This window comes from Charadrius vociferus, unplaced genomic scaffold (assembly GCF_000708025.1).
Source record: "Charadrius vociferus isolate BGI_N301 unplaced genomic scaffold, ASM70802v2 scaffold136, whole genome shotgun sequence".
Classification (NCBI taxonomy): domain Eukaryota; kingdom Metazoa; phylum Chordata; class Aves; order Charadriiformes; family Charadriidae; genus Charadrius; species Charadrius vociferus.
In genome coordinates, this window is record NW_009648960.1 from 987,174 (window position 1) to 1,003,959 (window position 16,786).

Consider the following 16,786-nt stretch of genomic DNA (forward strand, 5'->3'; position numbering starts at 1 on the left):
CAGAGTGCAGTTGCTCTTTTGCAATGAGCTTGGCTCCAGACTACAAACAAAAATGCCTTTTTATTCCCAAAAATAAAATTAAAAAAAGAAAAAAGGAGGCAGCATTCCAGCATCTGCCTGTTGCAGCAGCAGCAGAAGAGCAGTGGAAACGAGGTGCCATTTATAGTGCTCCACTTCCTAATCAGGTGATGCTCAAGTGCCTGCGGCCAAAACTGAGGTCTCAAACTGGGGGCTTCGGATGGAGCATGTCAAATGGACCATGGACGCCTTAGAGGGATTAAAAAACCTATTGAATGGCACCTAACTGGGGAAAAAATACCCTCTGGGGTGTTAAATGGAGATGTGCCAGTGATGGTCACTGGTTCCCAAAGCCGCGGGGTGCTGCAAGCCCAACGTGGAAACGGTCCCCACCTGTTTCCCTATCCCACACCCCTTTCCAAGGCAGCTGGGGCTGGCCGGTGTTGGAGGCAAAAAAATGGGGCAGATACAGCTTTGGTCACATTAGGGAAAAAGTACTAAAAAATGGGAGGTAGCCCTCAAACCAGGCTCTTTAATCTGGGGTTAACCCCATCCCCGAGTCTGCGCAGGCACAACTCCTGGCTTCTTTGCTTTCCTCCCACTTACAGGATTAAGCTGGCTTCAATACCAAGCACTTCAGAGCTCGTTAAGCTCTTCCAAACAGCAGATATTTTTCTAGCACTATAACAAGGCTTTTGGACTTGGCTGCTAAACCCGGCTAATCCACCCTGTCCTGCTGGGAAGTGGGCAAAAAGGGCTCTTCAGGCTGCATTGTAAGGATGGTCTGACTTGGTCTGTTTCAAGAAATAGCCTCCCTTGGGAGGAAAATTATAATTCTCCTTGCTAGGAGAATTATATTTTTTTATATTTATATTTAGGTGTTTCCTAAGATTAGGGGCAATATGCAGATATCACCTAATGCAGTCACCACCAGCTCTGAGGTTCCCAAGCTGCACTTAGTCTGTGTTATACCACTGCATAACAAGTTGTTACTGTTCTCTGAGACCTTGTGGGCTTGTCCCCTGAAGTTTTTCAGGGTAACATTTGCATTTTTAGCTTCCCCTTTGGACGGTTTGCTGCTTTTAGTACCAGATTGACACCTACAACCTGCTCTGCCTCAGCAGGCTTTTAGATGTGAAGGAGTGCGTCTTCCAGGCTGCTCCTGGAGGTGCCCCTCTGCCCTTCTCCCATGACTCCTTCCATCCTGCAGGAGAAATAGCATTAAATAAAATAGCTAAGCTCAGTCACAAGCCAGTCTTGCAGGAACCACCTGCATCTATTGCTGGGGTGGCACCAATAGCGATGCAGAGTTTTTGCCCATGGTCTGCATCCCAAGGAAGAGGGATGGGGGACACAGAACAAGAAAGTGCAGAGAAAGTGAAGGACTCTTAAAACGTAACTGGGCTTGGTGGGGATTTTGAGTAATTAATTTGGAAATGGATTCAGAATCTGGCAACTTTTTGCTGTGTGTCAAACTGTCAGCCAGTCTGTCCAAAATCCACCCCTGCATAACTCTGAGCGCTGCCAGCCCAGGAGTCCAGGGAGCTGGACATTTCACCCAGCGAGCCGCACGGGGACCCCGGCACGCAGGGCAGGAGCAGGGGGTCAAGCTCACTGGCTTTTCCAAAATCATTTTTCATTCCTAGCAGCCTTATAAAAATGAACTGGGGCAAAATGCAATGCCATGAGAGCAGCAGAGCTGTGGGTTAATGGGAAATGTCAGGCTCAAAGTATTTAATCCTCCTGCTGCAAAGTGCCTCTTTTAAACCATTGATCATCTTTTACTTAGAAAACCGTTCTTGCCACAAAAATTGCCAGATTTCCGGGGGAAAAAGTGTGAGCAGTGAGTGAGTGTATTTAACTTTCCTTTCCAAATGGCACTTGTTTAAACTTTTAGTTGCTAGACAGTAAGTGGTAATGCTGTCATCCGAGATTTACGTGCGCTGCAGTTTAACCATCGGTGATTACAAGGATGCTCTAAGGGCTGGAGTAGGGAAGCAGCAGCGAGCCGGGCAGGGGAGCCTGAAACACGTACATTTTAGAAGAGCAGCCACAGAGGTCCTGTTATTTCCAAAGAAGGCTGTGTCATGCCTTCTGCGATATTCCAGTCAATCTAATGCAATGCTCATTTTTTTTTATTAACCTCCAACATAACCTCCGCATCTGCAGAATTATTCACTGCTGGAAACCTAGACAAGTATTTCAGAACTAACAAACTACTGCTTTTGTCCCTAGCAACCTTTTTTCAGGCCTTTTGGTTCCACTTCAGTTCATTGACTGCGATCACAATTTTGCAGATCCTGTTTATAAGCTCTATAATACCTATTAATTACCTACAGGCTAAAATATTTTCTACCTGTTTTTAAGAATGACAACTTATTTGGCCTTTGCCCTCTAGGATATTGTAAAATTGAGACACTCGTATCTCAGATGAGATTCCCAGTAGCACACTGGGGTGCTTTCACCCCAGGTTTGGAAGCTGGGTTTAGTGGGTTAGAAAGCTAGATGTTGTTCCCAGGGTATTTCCCTGGAGAGCTAGGAGAGTGCATGCTTCAGGCTCTCAGTTTGGAAATCCCCATTGCTTGCACTGGGCTGTGAAACCACACTGTGTGGTCCCCCCTCGGCACAGGCTTCCCTGAATCTTTTCATCACAGGTGGCCAAAAGTCACCCCTTCCCTGGGAACACAAGGCAGAGCCCATTTCTCTCCCACTTGTCTCACTTGCTCCCTGGGTGGGAAAAATCCCAAAAGATGGATGCCTCAACCTCCTGCCCTCATTCCCCCTGTACTTGCCCTTCCCCAGCCCCAGTTTCCCGGAGAACACAGCCATGCCTATGTGCAAATCTTCAATCATCTGCCCGAGTTATATCTTTATAATATCAGATTTTAATAGAGTAATACGGTGAGGTCATCACAGCCGGCTGCACTTTTATTTCGGCACGGTCGCTATAGCAGCGAAGGTCAAAACAAAACATATAGTTCACCAAAGCAAAGTTTCCTGGCTAATGGTGTTCATTTTTCTTTATGAGCTGACTTTGGAAGACAGAGGAGCGGCAGCTAATGGAAACTCAAATGTCTTTCTCTCTCCCCTGTCTGCTCCTCTGTCTCCGCAGCAATCGAGATAAAGGTTAGACATCTGTTTCGGATCTGCTCTGTTTAACCAAAGAAAAGACCCGCTCCTGCCATCTCGTAAATCATCCCACAGCTGGAGCGCAGTCCCAGCTATTTTCTGGGGCTGTTTACCCCACCACGTCCAATTTAGCCATGGGGTTTGCTTTCGGAAAGGCTGCGCTTCCAGTGAGCTGCCTGCTGCCATTTTGTGAGTGGGCCGGGGCTCTGGGTGGGTGGCAAGGGCCGAGAAATTATCATGGGTTTAAAATTATCTCTGGATTTGGAGCCGTCTGGGATGCCAGTCTCGGTGTCAGGCACGCCAGCAGCTGAGCAGCTCAGCTCGCGGGAAAGGTGCTTGCTTGCAGTGAGGTCCCTGCAAGATGCTGGTCACCAGGAGCAACCGCCCTGCCCCAAAAACCTTATGGGCCCACAGGGGCTGAAATGCATAGGCAGAAAGCAAATGAGCACCTACAAAATCTAGCATCTTCCAAATCCTCTTATCTCAGCTTATCATCTCCTTGTTACTCAGAGGTTTAATGATTTTAGGGTTGGGAGATGTATTATTTCCATCTCACAATCAGGAGGCTGAAGCAAGAAGGGACGAAGGGTAGGGTGATAGACACGCAGAAGACCCATGGCTGAGGAAATGCCCACACTTACGTCTCAATTATCTGAAGATCCTTTTCTCCAGGGTTAGCTGCGTCAAGTTTATCTACGTGTATGCTGAAGCACTTGGATTCCATCCTAATTTCCAGGAACACCCAGTGTGGAAGACATCCTTTTCCTTAAACTCTTGACCTTGCAATGTGAACACTTGCAGTGTAGGGCATTGCTTTGGTGTTGTGTTGCTGGAAAACCTACTTTAACTGAGAGAAGCTAGGCAGGTACATGTGTACATCTGTATACTTTTAGACTGGCTTCTTTTACTGATGTAATAAATTTAATACTGGCTAATAAAATGTGTCAGAGCCACTTTGCCTCTCCTTGTAGAGGTTTCCCAAGAAGGCTATGATTAAATGCAAAGCTACACAGCATTTTAGAGAACCTAACCAAGCATTAAATGCCAGTTCTATCCTAACTTTAAGGGTCTGGCTGCAACGCTTAACTCTGCTACATGTCCTACTCTTCATTTTTATGATACCATTGGTATCATAAAAGGTTATGTCTCTGCTCTGGTGTTGAACCCTGTGGTTTTCATCAGCAGACTCGTAGCTCACTTGCATCCAAGGGCAGCATGCATATCCAAAACCCTCTGGATTTCAATTAGAGCAAGTGAGATTTGAGAATGGCTATTGCATAAGCCATGTAATAATTTGTCCCAGGGACAGCCCACTATCACCCTTTAGGGCAATTATAGAGTTGCCCTAAATCTCTGGAGATTTCTGGGAACAGGTTAGACAAACCTTTGCAGGGCTGACATAGGTCAGGTTGACCCTGCCTTGGAGACCTGCATAAAGTCCAAGTGAGTCTTGGATTTAATGCTTTGTCTTCAAGTCCTAATTCTAATTCTGTCCCAGTTAGAAGAGCCACCAGCCCTTGTTTTACCTGTGATCCTCCTTATGGAATATTTCACAGTAAGGTTGCCCAGAGGAAACCACAAAGTCCTACATTCCCTCCTGCAGCCACACCTCCATTTAGGAGTGGGTCCTGGTTGCCTAAATGCAAGCCCCTACTGCAAGTGAAGATGCTCAGTGGTGGTCGACAATATCTGTGTGGGGTTGGAAGACATGGTAAAGGAGGTTAAGGAAATCCCACACAGACCGCGTAACTGGTGCCCAGGAGTTTCTGAAATGATACACCACACCTAGATGTAGGCAACCATATCCCACCCGTACAGTCTATATGGATGGTCAGACCCTCCTAGTGTTGCTTCGGGGTGCCTCACGGCATGAGTCCCACAGGTGAGTTATGCTGAAACATGTGGCCAAGCCTATCCAAAGGAAGATGTGAGCAGGCCAGAGTAGGAAGAGGATGCCAGGTTACCCTCTCCACTGACAATGTACTTTTTTACAAGACGTCTTGGCCATTAGTAGAAGTGAGGTAGCGGTTGTGGTCTGGCAATGAGAGACGTAGTTTATAGGGATTGATAGATCATTCATTAGGCTGATGTGCCTCAAGAAAACAGGCTTTCAGGCATGCAAGTCCTTTTTGGGCCACAGCCTGAGGGTTTGAAAACAACAGCCCAACCATGGGACATGTCCTCCAGCAGCTTGCTTAGGTTGCATGCCAAAAGATGGAGACACTTCCTAAACAGCATTAGACCACAGAACAGGCCTTCACCAGGATACTTTGCTTCCAGTGAAGCTCTTTTATGTCACAGTGTGCCCTCAGCTTATGGGGAAATGCTAGACATGAGTACAGCTTTTACATCTTTGCTGTCTCATTCTCAGGCAGGGGTGGAAGATTGAGTCATGGGCATTTTTGATGTAGGAGATATTGTGTCCTCTGGATCTTGATCCAGAGACTGTGTCCTCTGGGTTACAACACATATATCCATCAGGTTTGTCTTGAGTTCGTTAATGCAGTGTCTGTATTTCTTTAAGGATGCTGCTATGAAATGGTTTTACAAGGGGAAGAGAACTATTTATCCAGATCTAATTTGTCTGCAAAATACACATTAGGGGAGCAGCCCCTTCCCCTAACATGGGGGGACTTGGCAACTGGGACGATGCTAAGCGGAATCTGCAGCATGGGGGTGCTAATAAATGGTGGTGGGAGATGCCAAAGGCCACCCCAAGAGCAGCAGGGTGCAGATGTGAGGGCTAACCATCGGCAGCCAGGAGCGGAGCATGCTGCTTGGGGCTTTGCCGGGCTGGGCTGAGCTATTTTTACTCCTGGTCTGGTCCCGCATCCAAGCTGGCAGATGTGCTCCCAGCTGCAGATGACTTCCATGTGTAACCCCGTCCGGCCGCTGGCTGGGAGCCCGGGGCATAACGTGCTTCCTTAAAAGGCTTGGGAGAGGCAACTGCAATGCCCCAAGGCCTCAGGGATGGAGGGGATGGGGGGAGGCCCCTTCCCAAGCTGCCTGCTCCCCCCGGCACACTGTGAAAGCCCCGTCTGCACTTTTACATCCCAGAGCGCTGCATGGTCTGTTGAAAGCAGCTTTCCTGGGAAATGGAGGCGGCACTGACTTTGGGAAAACCTCTCCTGTGCTGCAAAAGGGGTGGGAGGCTAGAGGGAAGGATGATTAGCGTGTCACTTTGACCTAGCTGCAACTTTTATACCCCGTGAGAGCAAAAATGGGGTCTTCAGCATGTCTCTGTGCATGGTGAAGTGCAGGGCAGGCTGCTCTGTCACCCGGAGCAGCCACAGCTGAGTGCAGCCATTGCAAGAGCCAATTATAATAATAAATAATAAAAAGTTACCCATTCCCCTCTTTTTTACTGAAGCCCTTGTGATATGCTCGGAGAGGGTGCACAGGTTCCCAAGCGTGGCTGCCAGGACTCAGCTCATCCCCAGTTGAGCAGTGTCTCTGCCATCACCGAGCCCTGCAGAAGTGGCTTGCTACTGATGGGGAATTTTGGGAGGTAGGCTGCTCTGCATGCCAGGAATGACACAAAAGCTGGGACACCTAAAAATGTATATCCCCATGGGGCCGAAGCCCAGAGCAGCCCTACTTGCTCCCCTTGCCACAAGGAATCTGCACGTGGACAAGGCAAGGTGAGCCTCTTGGGCCCCTGTGGAACATGTGCAGCAATGAACGGGGAACCTGAGGTGTCTTGCCAACTTTGTTTAATCTTGTAAATGGTGTTATGGAAGGCAAATCCTGTTGGGAAAGCTGCTTTCAAAGGTATCACGTACAATACATGTAGGGTGTCTCATGTCATGGTCCTTGAAGACCCACCTGAAGTGCTTCAGAAAGTAGCACCCCAAAGTGTGGGGCAGGTGAGCACCAGGTCACCTTTGCCTTGCGAGACTCCCGCCCTGACCCATGGAGGAAGACACTGGATAATCCTTAAATTGTAACCTTGGTCTCCTTTCCAAGATTTAACCAATGCAACCATGGTCTCCAGAAGTGAGGAAATGCCCTCCCCTGTGGACCTGCTCTGGTTTTGGCATTCAGCTACCCCATCCATTCTGTTCTTCTTCCTGAGCTCCTCCACTGGGCCATGGGAAGAGTTATCAACCGCTGCCTGAACACCACAACTGAGGCTTGGGGAAATTTAGGACCTCAGCCCCATGGCCCAGAGCTGCTCCATGCCCTGGGAAGAGCAGGTAGTGTTCATTCGTGCTTTTAGGTGGACTTTTTGGAGAGGCAGGGAAAAGTGCATTGTTTCTGTGAATTTTAGCTTCCTGGCATGAGCTCAGATAAAGACAGGAATACCCTGGGGTAAAAATCATCGTGGCTATGGGCAGCAAAGGAGACACCTGAAAATGCCCATGGGGTCATTAAGTCATGCAGGTCGGCAGGGACCTCTACATGCCTCTGGTCCAACACCCTGCTCAAAGCAGGGTCAGCTGAGGCTGGGTTGCTCAGGGCCATGTCCTGCTGATGGGGATTTCACCATCTCCTGAGACATCCCCATTTCCACCTTTTTCTAAGCTGGAAAACTCCAGGTCGCCAGCAGCATCTCAGTGATGCCACCCTGAATATCCATACTACATCCATCCTCCCTTTAAGGGCCACTGGGATTTCCCTCCAAATAAATGGTTTCCAGACCCTGGAAAATCACTCCACTGATGTCCACCATAGCTTTCACAAAGGCAAAACCATGAGTTTCTCAAAATCTCCATTAGACTTTATTTAAAAGTTCTTTGTATAGACTTCCTGACACAGAATCCACAATAAAAATAAAATCCCCCTCCCCCCGGCTATCCCCTCCCCCCCAAATTGCTTTGCTTTGTATTTTATAAAACATACAACATCAGAAGAATGCCAGAGGCATCCTACACCACAATTTAAAAATTTGTTAACTGAGGCCTTGGTCCCAGCAGTGCATTTGCATTCGGAAACCTTGCTTCCTTTTCCTTGCTAGTTTGGTTGGCCACATATGTTACAAATGCATACAAGAGATCTAGTTTGAAATCTAATACAGCAAAAGAAGAAAAAATAAAAATAAAAAAAGGAAGAATGAAAAATTGAACCACTTGTTTATCAGCATTAGCTACTCTCTTAGACGAAGGCTTCCCCTGTAAAGTTATGCTCAGTTACGAAAATGATAAAAGCAAGCATGTAACAGTTGCAGTGAAATTATTGGGATTTTTTTTTGTCTCATTTTTACAGTGCCTTAGACAGGCAGACTGCCGGAATTGGAAAGAAAGGGTAATTTAGAGATGTGTTGAGAGACAATAACAATCTGCAATTAGGTAAATATTTGGTAATGTTGAAGCTATACAATATAACCCGGACACGTAGCACTCAGTCCACAAACAGTTTAGCACCATATTGATAGGTCATGCAGCAAAACACTTTCTTCAAGGTTTGCTTGGAAGTTAAAAGCATGAAATAGTGCAGTGCAAGGTAGTCTATACCCTTAGCTTCTATAGGGGTAAGGTGGCAATGGCTGATGCTCCTGGCTGTCTCAGAGGTATGTGTTGACAGGTCGCTGGCTCTATGTTCCTATTGTCGTCACCACACCGGGGTTGATGTTACCTGAAAAAGGTTTGATGGAGAAAATGAATATAAATGAGGTTGATCCATGCATGAGGAGCTGTGCAGAATATTGAGGGAGGATAAATGGAGTTCATTGATAGGACTTGCTGTGGAGTCCAGAGCACCGCAAGCAAGCTCACTACTGCCATGCACCAGACTGGAAATGCCAGGGACCTGGCTGGCCCCGTCTCCAGCCACGCGTATGCTGCTTACCAGGGGTGCAAACTTTTTCACATTCTTTCTGTGTGTTAAATCTGTTCTCGTTGCCTCCGCAGCCGCCGTACCAGAACCGGGCACAGCTCTTGGTCTCAGGGTCGTAGTACCATTTCAGCACAAAGTTCCTGCAGGTGCCCTCATCTTTTTGCAGCCGGCAGATATCCATGACTGAGGATAAAAGCAGGAGCAAGAAGAGTCAGCAGTAGCACTCCTGGGTGAAACACAGCCTCTCTGAATATATTTGCAGGGCAGAGAAATGCCTGTGAGCATGACTGGCATGCAAGCTCAGAAAGGGCAACCACAGCATAGACTTTGCATGGCTCCTGTGACTAAATCCCATCTCCTAGTTTGCAAAGAAAAGGTCTTTGGAGGTCGCCAGCCGTGATCCACAAGCCCTCGACCAGGTTGCAGTCATGCATCCACGGAGCAATGCTGAGATGAAGGAAGAGTGCTGCACAGCAGCAGTTGTCTGCAAATCCCCTGGATTTGCAGGAAATGGGTTGGCAGGCCTCAGAACTGGGAGAGGACTGGCTGGACTGGAAGTGAAAAAGTATTTGCACCATCATTTTCCCATTAAAAATACTGTCTTCCCTCAAAAAGAGATATCTTCTATGTGAAGATGCTCCTTGACCTACCATACACTGCCCCATGGCATTCTGCATCCCTTGCTGGGAAAGCAGGGAAGAAAATAAAGTATTTGGGTGTGTTAAAATGAAATTGCCAAATACATTTTAAAAAATAAAGTAAAAAAATCTGATATTAGCCACTAATTTAACATCAAGTCACAAACAAGGGATCACCTGCACAGAGGGAATGTGTGTTCAGCATGGCGTAATCATCAGTCATCATGGCTTTTCCTGGAAAAGCCTTGTCACCATATCCCTGATTCAGTCAGATCCCAAAAATTTCTTATATCACAGTCATTGCTTCCACTTACCAGCAGTACAGCTTCAAGGTGCTGGTTTCCAGCCTTGGGCAAGCATAAAAATCGTAAGTCATCAATCAAACAAGTATAATTAAAACAGCCAGCACTGAAAAATGAATGGGGGTGGGGGGAAGTCAGGTGGGCAAAATGTGGGCTTCCTCTTACTAGAGGAGTATTTGCAACCAGGACCTTTTTTTTCAACTAAAAAAGTTGGGTTTATGACAAATGCAAAGATAAATCAATATAAAGAGAACACCAGCAATGACTGCTGCGGAAATGCAGGTCTGGAAGTTATCTTCTGATAATCTCGTATTTGGATCGTGCCTTTTGTAAAACAGGTGCTAGAAATCAAGCTACTTACAGGACTTGTCTGAAGTTGTGGTTAACAGCCTCAAGCCTTTAGTACCCCCCCTTCCAAATCACACAGGGCCCTCAGAAACAGCTCTTTGCTAACAGCGAAGACGCCTGAAATAGCTGTAATCCTCAGGCTGCTCACATGAAGGCAGGATTTTGTGAGATCAAAAGATCAATGCTGGTAAAAAATAATTTTGTATTCACTTTTCTATGATTCTGCCTGTCCCAAGCAATAAGAAAAAGCAATCATCACTAATTGCAAGGGGCTGAGAGATCTTCCCAGGTCTCTGTCCTACCAGAAACAGAGCCCCAACATACCCACGAATGAATATAGGAAGGAGTATATACATATAGGGTAAATATATAAAAAGGTGCATTTTCCAGCAAGCTTCTTTGGGGTCTGGTGAGAGCAAAGACATACTAAACCCTTCTAAAGTTTTCAGGGGAAGAAGGGCACAAAAGATTATCCCAGAAATCCTGACTAGAAAGTAGGTCTGGCAACCGACCCCAGGCAATAAGAAAGCCCTGGCAGCGGTTTTACTTTAAAGGAAATTGCGGCTGGTGCTGGCGGCTGCCCAGAGCCCAGGAATGCTCCAGCAAGGCCGGGGTGCTCCTGGGGGAAAATGGAAGTGCCCAGACCAATATCAGGCATGCTTCTGGGCAGATCCTGCCAAACATCTAAACCCTTTCTGCCAGCTCACTTTGATTGCATTTTTCCCTCCGTGCCGTGAGCAATTGAACAGATCGCTGCCAGAACAATGCTGTGGTCAAAGGGTCAAACTCAAGTGGTCGGTGCTGCGGTCGTGACGGAGATTGGGTGGTTTGTTTGAGCAGTGGGTTTTCTGTTTAGATAGGAGGAGCTGGGAATATGTCCTTGCCAAGAGAGGAGACATGTCCGAAGGGACGATCCTGCCCATTATCCTGTTCTAGATGCAAATTTTTGAAGCAGGATTTCTTTTTTAATCTCCATTTTTCCTTGGAATTTGAAATCAATATTGACCTTCCAATTCAGCTTAGCTCTTGGGCTCCTACAGCCAAAAGCTTCCCTATGTCTTTGGCAGGCGCTTCGCCTTTTGTTATTCAGATTTTTTTTTTTTTTCAAAGTCCATCTCCCTTCTTCCCTGCCTTCCAAAGCACTGAAAGCCAGCAGATATGAACACAAGAATGACTACCCCAATCCCTGCACACCCTTTTGGGAATCCAGCCGGTAATCAAAGCATTCAGCTGATGGGAGGTATAACACCATTTTCCACTGCAACACGGGGTGCAGGCAGCCCAGCTTTCAGCCCCCTTCATCCCCTTTGAGAGTGGAAGCAGCCTTCAGGATCAGTGGATGCTCAAGGAAATTCAGCCAACACTTTAGAGGCAGATCTGGCTTCAGGAAAGCTGCTGAAACTTCACTTGAATTGTGATCTTCAGTTTGCCTGCCCTAATATTCACACCACAGGGGCTTGTGCCACTCTCCAGTTTCAGAGCACCGTCAGACACCATCTAGTAACTCCTCTGGATGAACCACTGGATAGCATTTTAACAAAAACCTTGTACCCTACCAAAAACCAAAAGCCCAAAACACAATAAATGAAACAAAAGCTTATCCAAAAATTTCAAAGAATTGATGGAGAGCAAGAACTAGGGAGCTAAAATGTGTTTTAAGCTGCAGCTGGCTCTGGCATGTTCAAAAGATGGGGACAGCCACTGTAAGCCAGAGTTTTAATTCATCCCGTGGAGAAAATGTACCTGGGCTCTTCAGTTGCACTTACAGTTAATTTTGTCATGGTAAATAAATAAACAAATATTTAAAAATTTGGTAATTAAAGGTTAGCACAGCATTTAAAAGGCCTCAAATGGGAGGGTGCTCCAGACCCATGTTTTTGCACCCAAAAAGCCCTGAGGTTTGGGAGACCAGTTCATTTCTCAGTGTTGCACCTCGCTCCAGTGCCTGGTGTGGGCTGGACTTGAGAGCCCAGCCCAACACTCATCATTTTGAAAGCTGAGCTGTGCATGAATTACTGTGTCTCTTTTTCCATGGTGGATTCAAGCTCTGGTTTTGCAGAAAATGAAAAGAGAATAAAGTGGTGAATAGAGCAGGAGACCCTGGCAGGGCAGGCACAGGCGCGAGCATCCCTCCAGGGCCCCTCAGTTGCTTTTCTTGACTATCTGCCCAGGGCAGAATGGCGCCAAGTTAATGAAATATCACTTCAGCCTGAACAACAGTTGCTGGAAACATCATCAAGGCATGTGATGATGATCAGAAGGGGCTGGTCTATGGGATGAGGCTAGCAGAAGCACGTGCCCTCTGGAGAAAAAACACATCAGGAAGGCTTCCCTGCTCTGTGAGGATGAAATCCTGGTCTAGATTGAAGCCACAGGTTTCTGCACAAGCTGCCCGCTTCTTCCTCTGCCTGAAAAGTCTTCAAGCTGCAGCCAACAGATCTTTGTCCATGGTGCTCGTTTACAGCCCAGAAGCACCTTGTAATCTCCTTTTGCAAGTAGCTGCCACCCCAGGCATCTCCATGGCTTGTGGTGGCCTCCTCCGTGCTTGCCTATGTGTTTCTGCAGGGGCACCCACAGCTGGACTCAGGCTGCTCCTCTGCCACTGACAAAAATTCCTGAGTCTGATTTAAGGAGCCAAAAATACACCTAAGAAAATAAAATGGGTGGGAGGGGCCTTTTCAAACCCTGTCATGCCCCTATGAGGATTAATCCCCTGCCATTAGGTGCCAGAACTAGCTTCACTCCTAGGTTTCCCTCCCATCTCTGCAAAGGCCCCTGAAACGCCACTAGAAGGGGCAGGCTGCTATGATAGCAAGGCTTTGCTGGGGCCAGGTTCCCATCCCAACCCCTTGAGGAACCAACACAGGTGATTGCAAGTCTCTACTTCCTTCCCAGGTCTTGAAGAGGTTTGCAAACACAACCCTTTAATCTCAGAAGCTCCTTGAAGGGAGAAGGTCATTGTTTTTTTCCTGTGGGCTCCTCCCTCACCTTTGATTTTTATCTTTTGGTGCAAAAGGAAAACATCTGCACGCAAGCCCCAAGCCCCGTGGAGTAATTTTCCATCAAGTGTTTTGGTTCCAGGCAGTAAAATGTTTGCAATTCTTTGCAGCTCAGCAAAGGCACACCGCTGAGTGGTGGCATTGGTTAGTCATGCAACGATAATAGAGACTGCTTTGGGACCGTGCCATGCGTCAGTCCAGCAATCCCACTTTTCTCATGAAATCCAGTGCAGGATTTTACCATATAGCTGTGGTTTGTACTCAGGTCATGCAAACACGTGTCCTGGTGTGACAACTTGCATGCAAGGTGACTTGCTCATGCAAAGCAGATGGTAGGGCATGGTCATGTCAAGGAGCAAATGAAAACCAAGTCTATACTACTGGTGATCTTGTATTGGAAAAGCTTGGATGCATGCTATGAAGTGGTCAAGGTGAAATAATGGATTTGCTTTGGTTTGTGATTATTTTTTTTTTGAGTGTTACCTGACGATAATCTTTTCTCAAGGGGTGGCTGCTGCATGGCTTTCTCAGCTGCTGCTGGAGGAAAAAGTGCGTGTGTTTGGATTTTAAACACTGTTTTCTCTCCGATCCAACCATTATTTGACAATATGATAAAATACAAAAGGATTACTCCCCACGTGGTACTTACATGGTTTTAAGCATTTGCTAATGCACTCAGCTTCGGCCTCAAATCTATTGGCATTACCACCACAGCCACCATACCAACCCTGGCTGCAGATCTTGTTTTTGTAGTCAAAGAACCACACAATCTGATAGTCCTTGCACTGCATGCCCATGTCAAAGTCCAGCAAGCAAGGGTCTGGCCAATCTGCATGTCAAAAGGTGCAAAGGTTAAGTGACTCTGAAAGGGTTAAAAGCTGAAAAAGCAAAGAGATTGAAAAGAAAAAAAAAAAAAAGAAAAAAAAGCCGGGTACAGGACTGGTGGCATTTCCTTGTCTCATGATTTCTCTTGCTGAATGCAAACCTCCAGCTTGCCTCTCCTTACTCTTGATTTCGTCGCACATCCAAGCTCCAAGTCCCTGGACCAAGGTGGTGGGAGCCCCTTACTCCCCACTGGCGCACGAAAGATCAGGCCCTCACACAACTCCCCCATCTATTTTCAAAGTTATTTGTCTTGGCAGTAACTTTTAAACCTTACGTGTGTTTATTTTATCTCTAAAGGCAAGCTGCACCTGGTAGACTTTAAGGCTTGATGCGGATTTAAACATATGTTCCTTTCCTGCCCAGAAACGATAATTTAGATCCAAATCCCAGAGTTTTTATTAGAAAAGATAGGCCATCCGTGCTAGCAGCTGCTTATCCTATATAAGGAGGCCAGAATCTGGGGCTTCCTCTGAGGTCTGTTGGAAGATTTACACATGGGTCTCTCCTGTTGCACAGAGAAGACTCGGCTAAACAACGCATCACAAATCCCCTGCCATGTTTAACATCTTTAGCCTGTTGAAAAACTTCAGATTGGCATCCTCGGGGAATGTTTCCCCAAATTGCTGGCTGCCATAAATCCTCAGGTAGAGATGTTTGAGTGGGTCAATAAGAGAAGCTAAGGCTGAGGTCTGCGTTGAAGCGCAGAGTGAGCACACAGCACATCCATTTTCCCTCGATCAGATGGACATACACAAGACTGCACACCTTGTTTCCAAAAGTCTGGAACACGAGGGGTTTAACAAAGCCACAGGGGTGTGTGTCACCTGGTGGGGACAAGAATGGGGATGCCTGTGCCAGGGAGGACCAAACGAGTGGGAACACATGGGAAGGGTGGGATGATGGGACATGCAGCAAGGCAGAAATGAGATGGTCCCTGCCCAGCACCAGCCCTCAGCCCCTCTGCTGCAGCAAGCTCTGGTGGTACCACCAGCCAGGCATGAGGTCCATGCTCACCCCTTTCAACGTGAGCAGCCAGACCCCAACAGCAGCTTTGCAGCTCTTGCTGCTGGCACAGTGCCTTCAGCCAACATCTCCCCATGCTCTCGAGTCTCCTCAGGAAGAAAGTGAGCCATAGTGCAAGCAAAAAGCTTAAAAAAAAACCCCAAAGAGTGAAAATTCAGGGATGAGGATTGGTTGCCAGATCCACAGCTGGTGCCTGCAACAGGGGTGTGCTGCTTTATGGAGGCTGCGAGTCCTCCCAGACCCGTGGAGGAAGGGTTGCAGCCTGGTACTTACAGTACAACTGAGTGTAATAGCGCTGATATAATTAGCTTGAATGTCAACAAAAGTAGTGAGATGACATATTAACATCTACAGTAATTAGGGGTTATTAACACAGGTTAATGGGATTAACAACAGAGTAGGATCTGACAGCTTTCTCATTTAGCAGTTTACTACATGGTTTACTACTACTTACTGGTGGCAGAGAAACTGGGTATGGGCAGATGGGTTAAACTGGAGGGAGGCTACCAATTAGCCAAATTTATGCAAATATTTGACACTAAATCCCTTGCAATCCCTGGCTGTTGGTCAAGTCCTTGTTGAGAGCTGAGTGTTAAATGAAGGGCCCAAAACCTATTCTTTGCCGCAAATGAGCAAGACTGCGAACAAGCATCAGGTGATGTTCTGCATTGACACCTGCACCTACAAGTCCCAGGGAGGTCATGGGGCACAGACTGTCCCTGGATAGCAACCATTGCTTGGGCCCTGGCTCATTTCCCATCCTTGTGCTGGAAACAGGACCTGGTTTGGGTCCCCAGTGAAGATCACAGCAACTTCAGGGGGCTCGGGATCCTGCATGGGGCAGAGACTCCAATACAGGACTCAGGTATACATGGATGAGGCTGTCATCTAGCTCATAATCTGCTGGCTCTGCAAAGCAAAGGACTCGCAGATCCTTTGGTCCTAGCAGGGCTTTGAGAAGGGCCAGGTTTGGGTTCAGGCAAGGGAAAGAATGGTGCTAACAGCCAAGCTCTCCGTGAGGGTCCTGGCAAAGTCCCCCAGCCCAGCACTCCCACCATCGCCCATACTCACCGCTCTCAGGCCCTTCCAGGGGCTCAGTGTTGAGCATCATGTTGGCCAGGGACACCTTGGGCTGTGCCGGGGTCTCTGGGGGAAAGAAGCAGTGGGGTCAGCCAAGGGGAACGGGATCTGCAGTGGCGCCCTCGGCACAGCCATAAACAAACTCACTGGCCCCAGCTCCAGTGCGGGGGACACACACAAGTCGCAGGAGTCAGGTCTGGATCTGTTTACCCTAGCACATACATTTCAGAAATGTTTATTGGAGGCAGCTGATGGGATGAGTAATCCATGACCGCCCAGCCGCACCGGGACGGGTTTGCCTTGCTCTCCTCAGCCAGCGGCTCTGCTGCACAGTCAGGCTCATCCTCGGTGGTGACTGTGAAGGAGCATCTCCAGGGCCCCCCACAAATGCTTTGGATGGCCCCTGCTCACCCCACAGCATATGACTGGGCAGGGGCTCTGGAGGAGTAAACATGGCCTCTCTGCAGCTAGTTTAGCTTTGCACCTCTGGCCTTAGGAGAGAGCAGAAAAAAAAAAAAGGCATCCTCCAGAGGAGCGAATAGTCCATGATGGATCTTCTCTTGCTCCCCTGCAGCCCTCAAGGGCTCTC

The 16,786-nt window shown here is 47.5% G+C and overlaps 1 protein-coding gene across 1 annotated transcript in view; it reads right to left on the minus strand.

Moving 5' to 3' along the window:
• Nucleotides 1-7,958: 7,958 nt before the first annotated feature.
• COL6A3 (collagen, type VI, alpha 3) overlaps nucleotides 7,959-16,786 on the minus strand; it is a 54,755-nt gene continuing 45,927 nt past the window's right edge. The window contains exons 41-43 of the mRNA XM_009887586.1: nucleotides 16,189-16,263; nucleotides 8,935-9,105; nucleotides 7,959-8,721 (exon numbers count right to left, since the gene is read on the minus strand). Of these exons, the coding sequence (XP_009885888.1) occupies nucleotides 8,681-8,721; nucleotides 8,935-9,105; nucleotides 16,189-16,263 (287 nt within the window). The 3' untranslated portion in view covers nucleotides 7,959-8,680. The remainder of the gene's footprint in view (nucleotides 8,722-8,934; nucleotides 9,106-16,188; nucleotides 16,264-16,786) is intronic.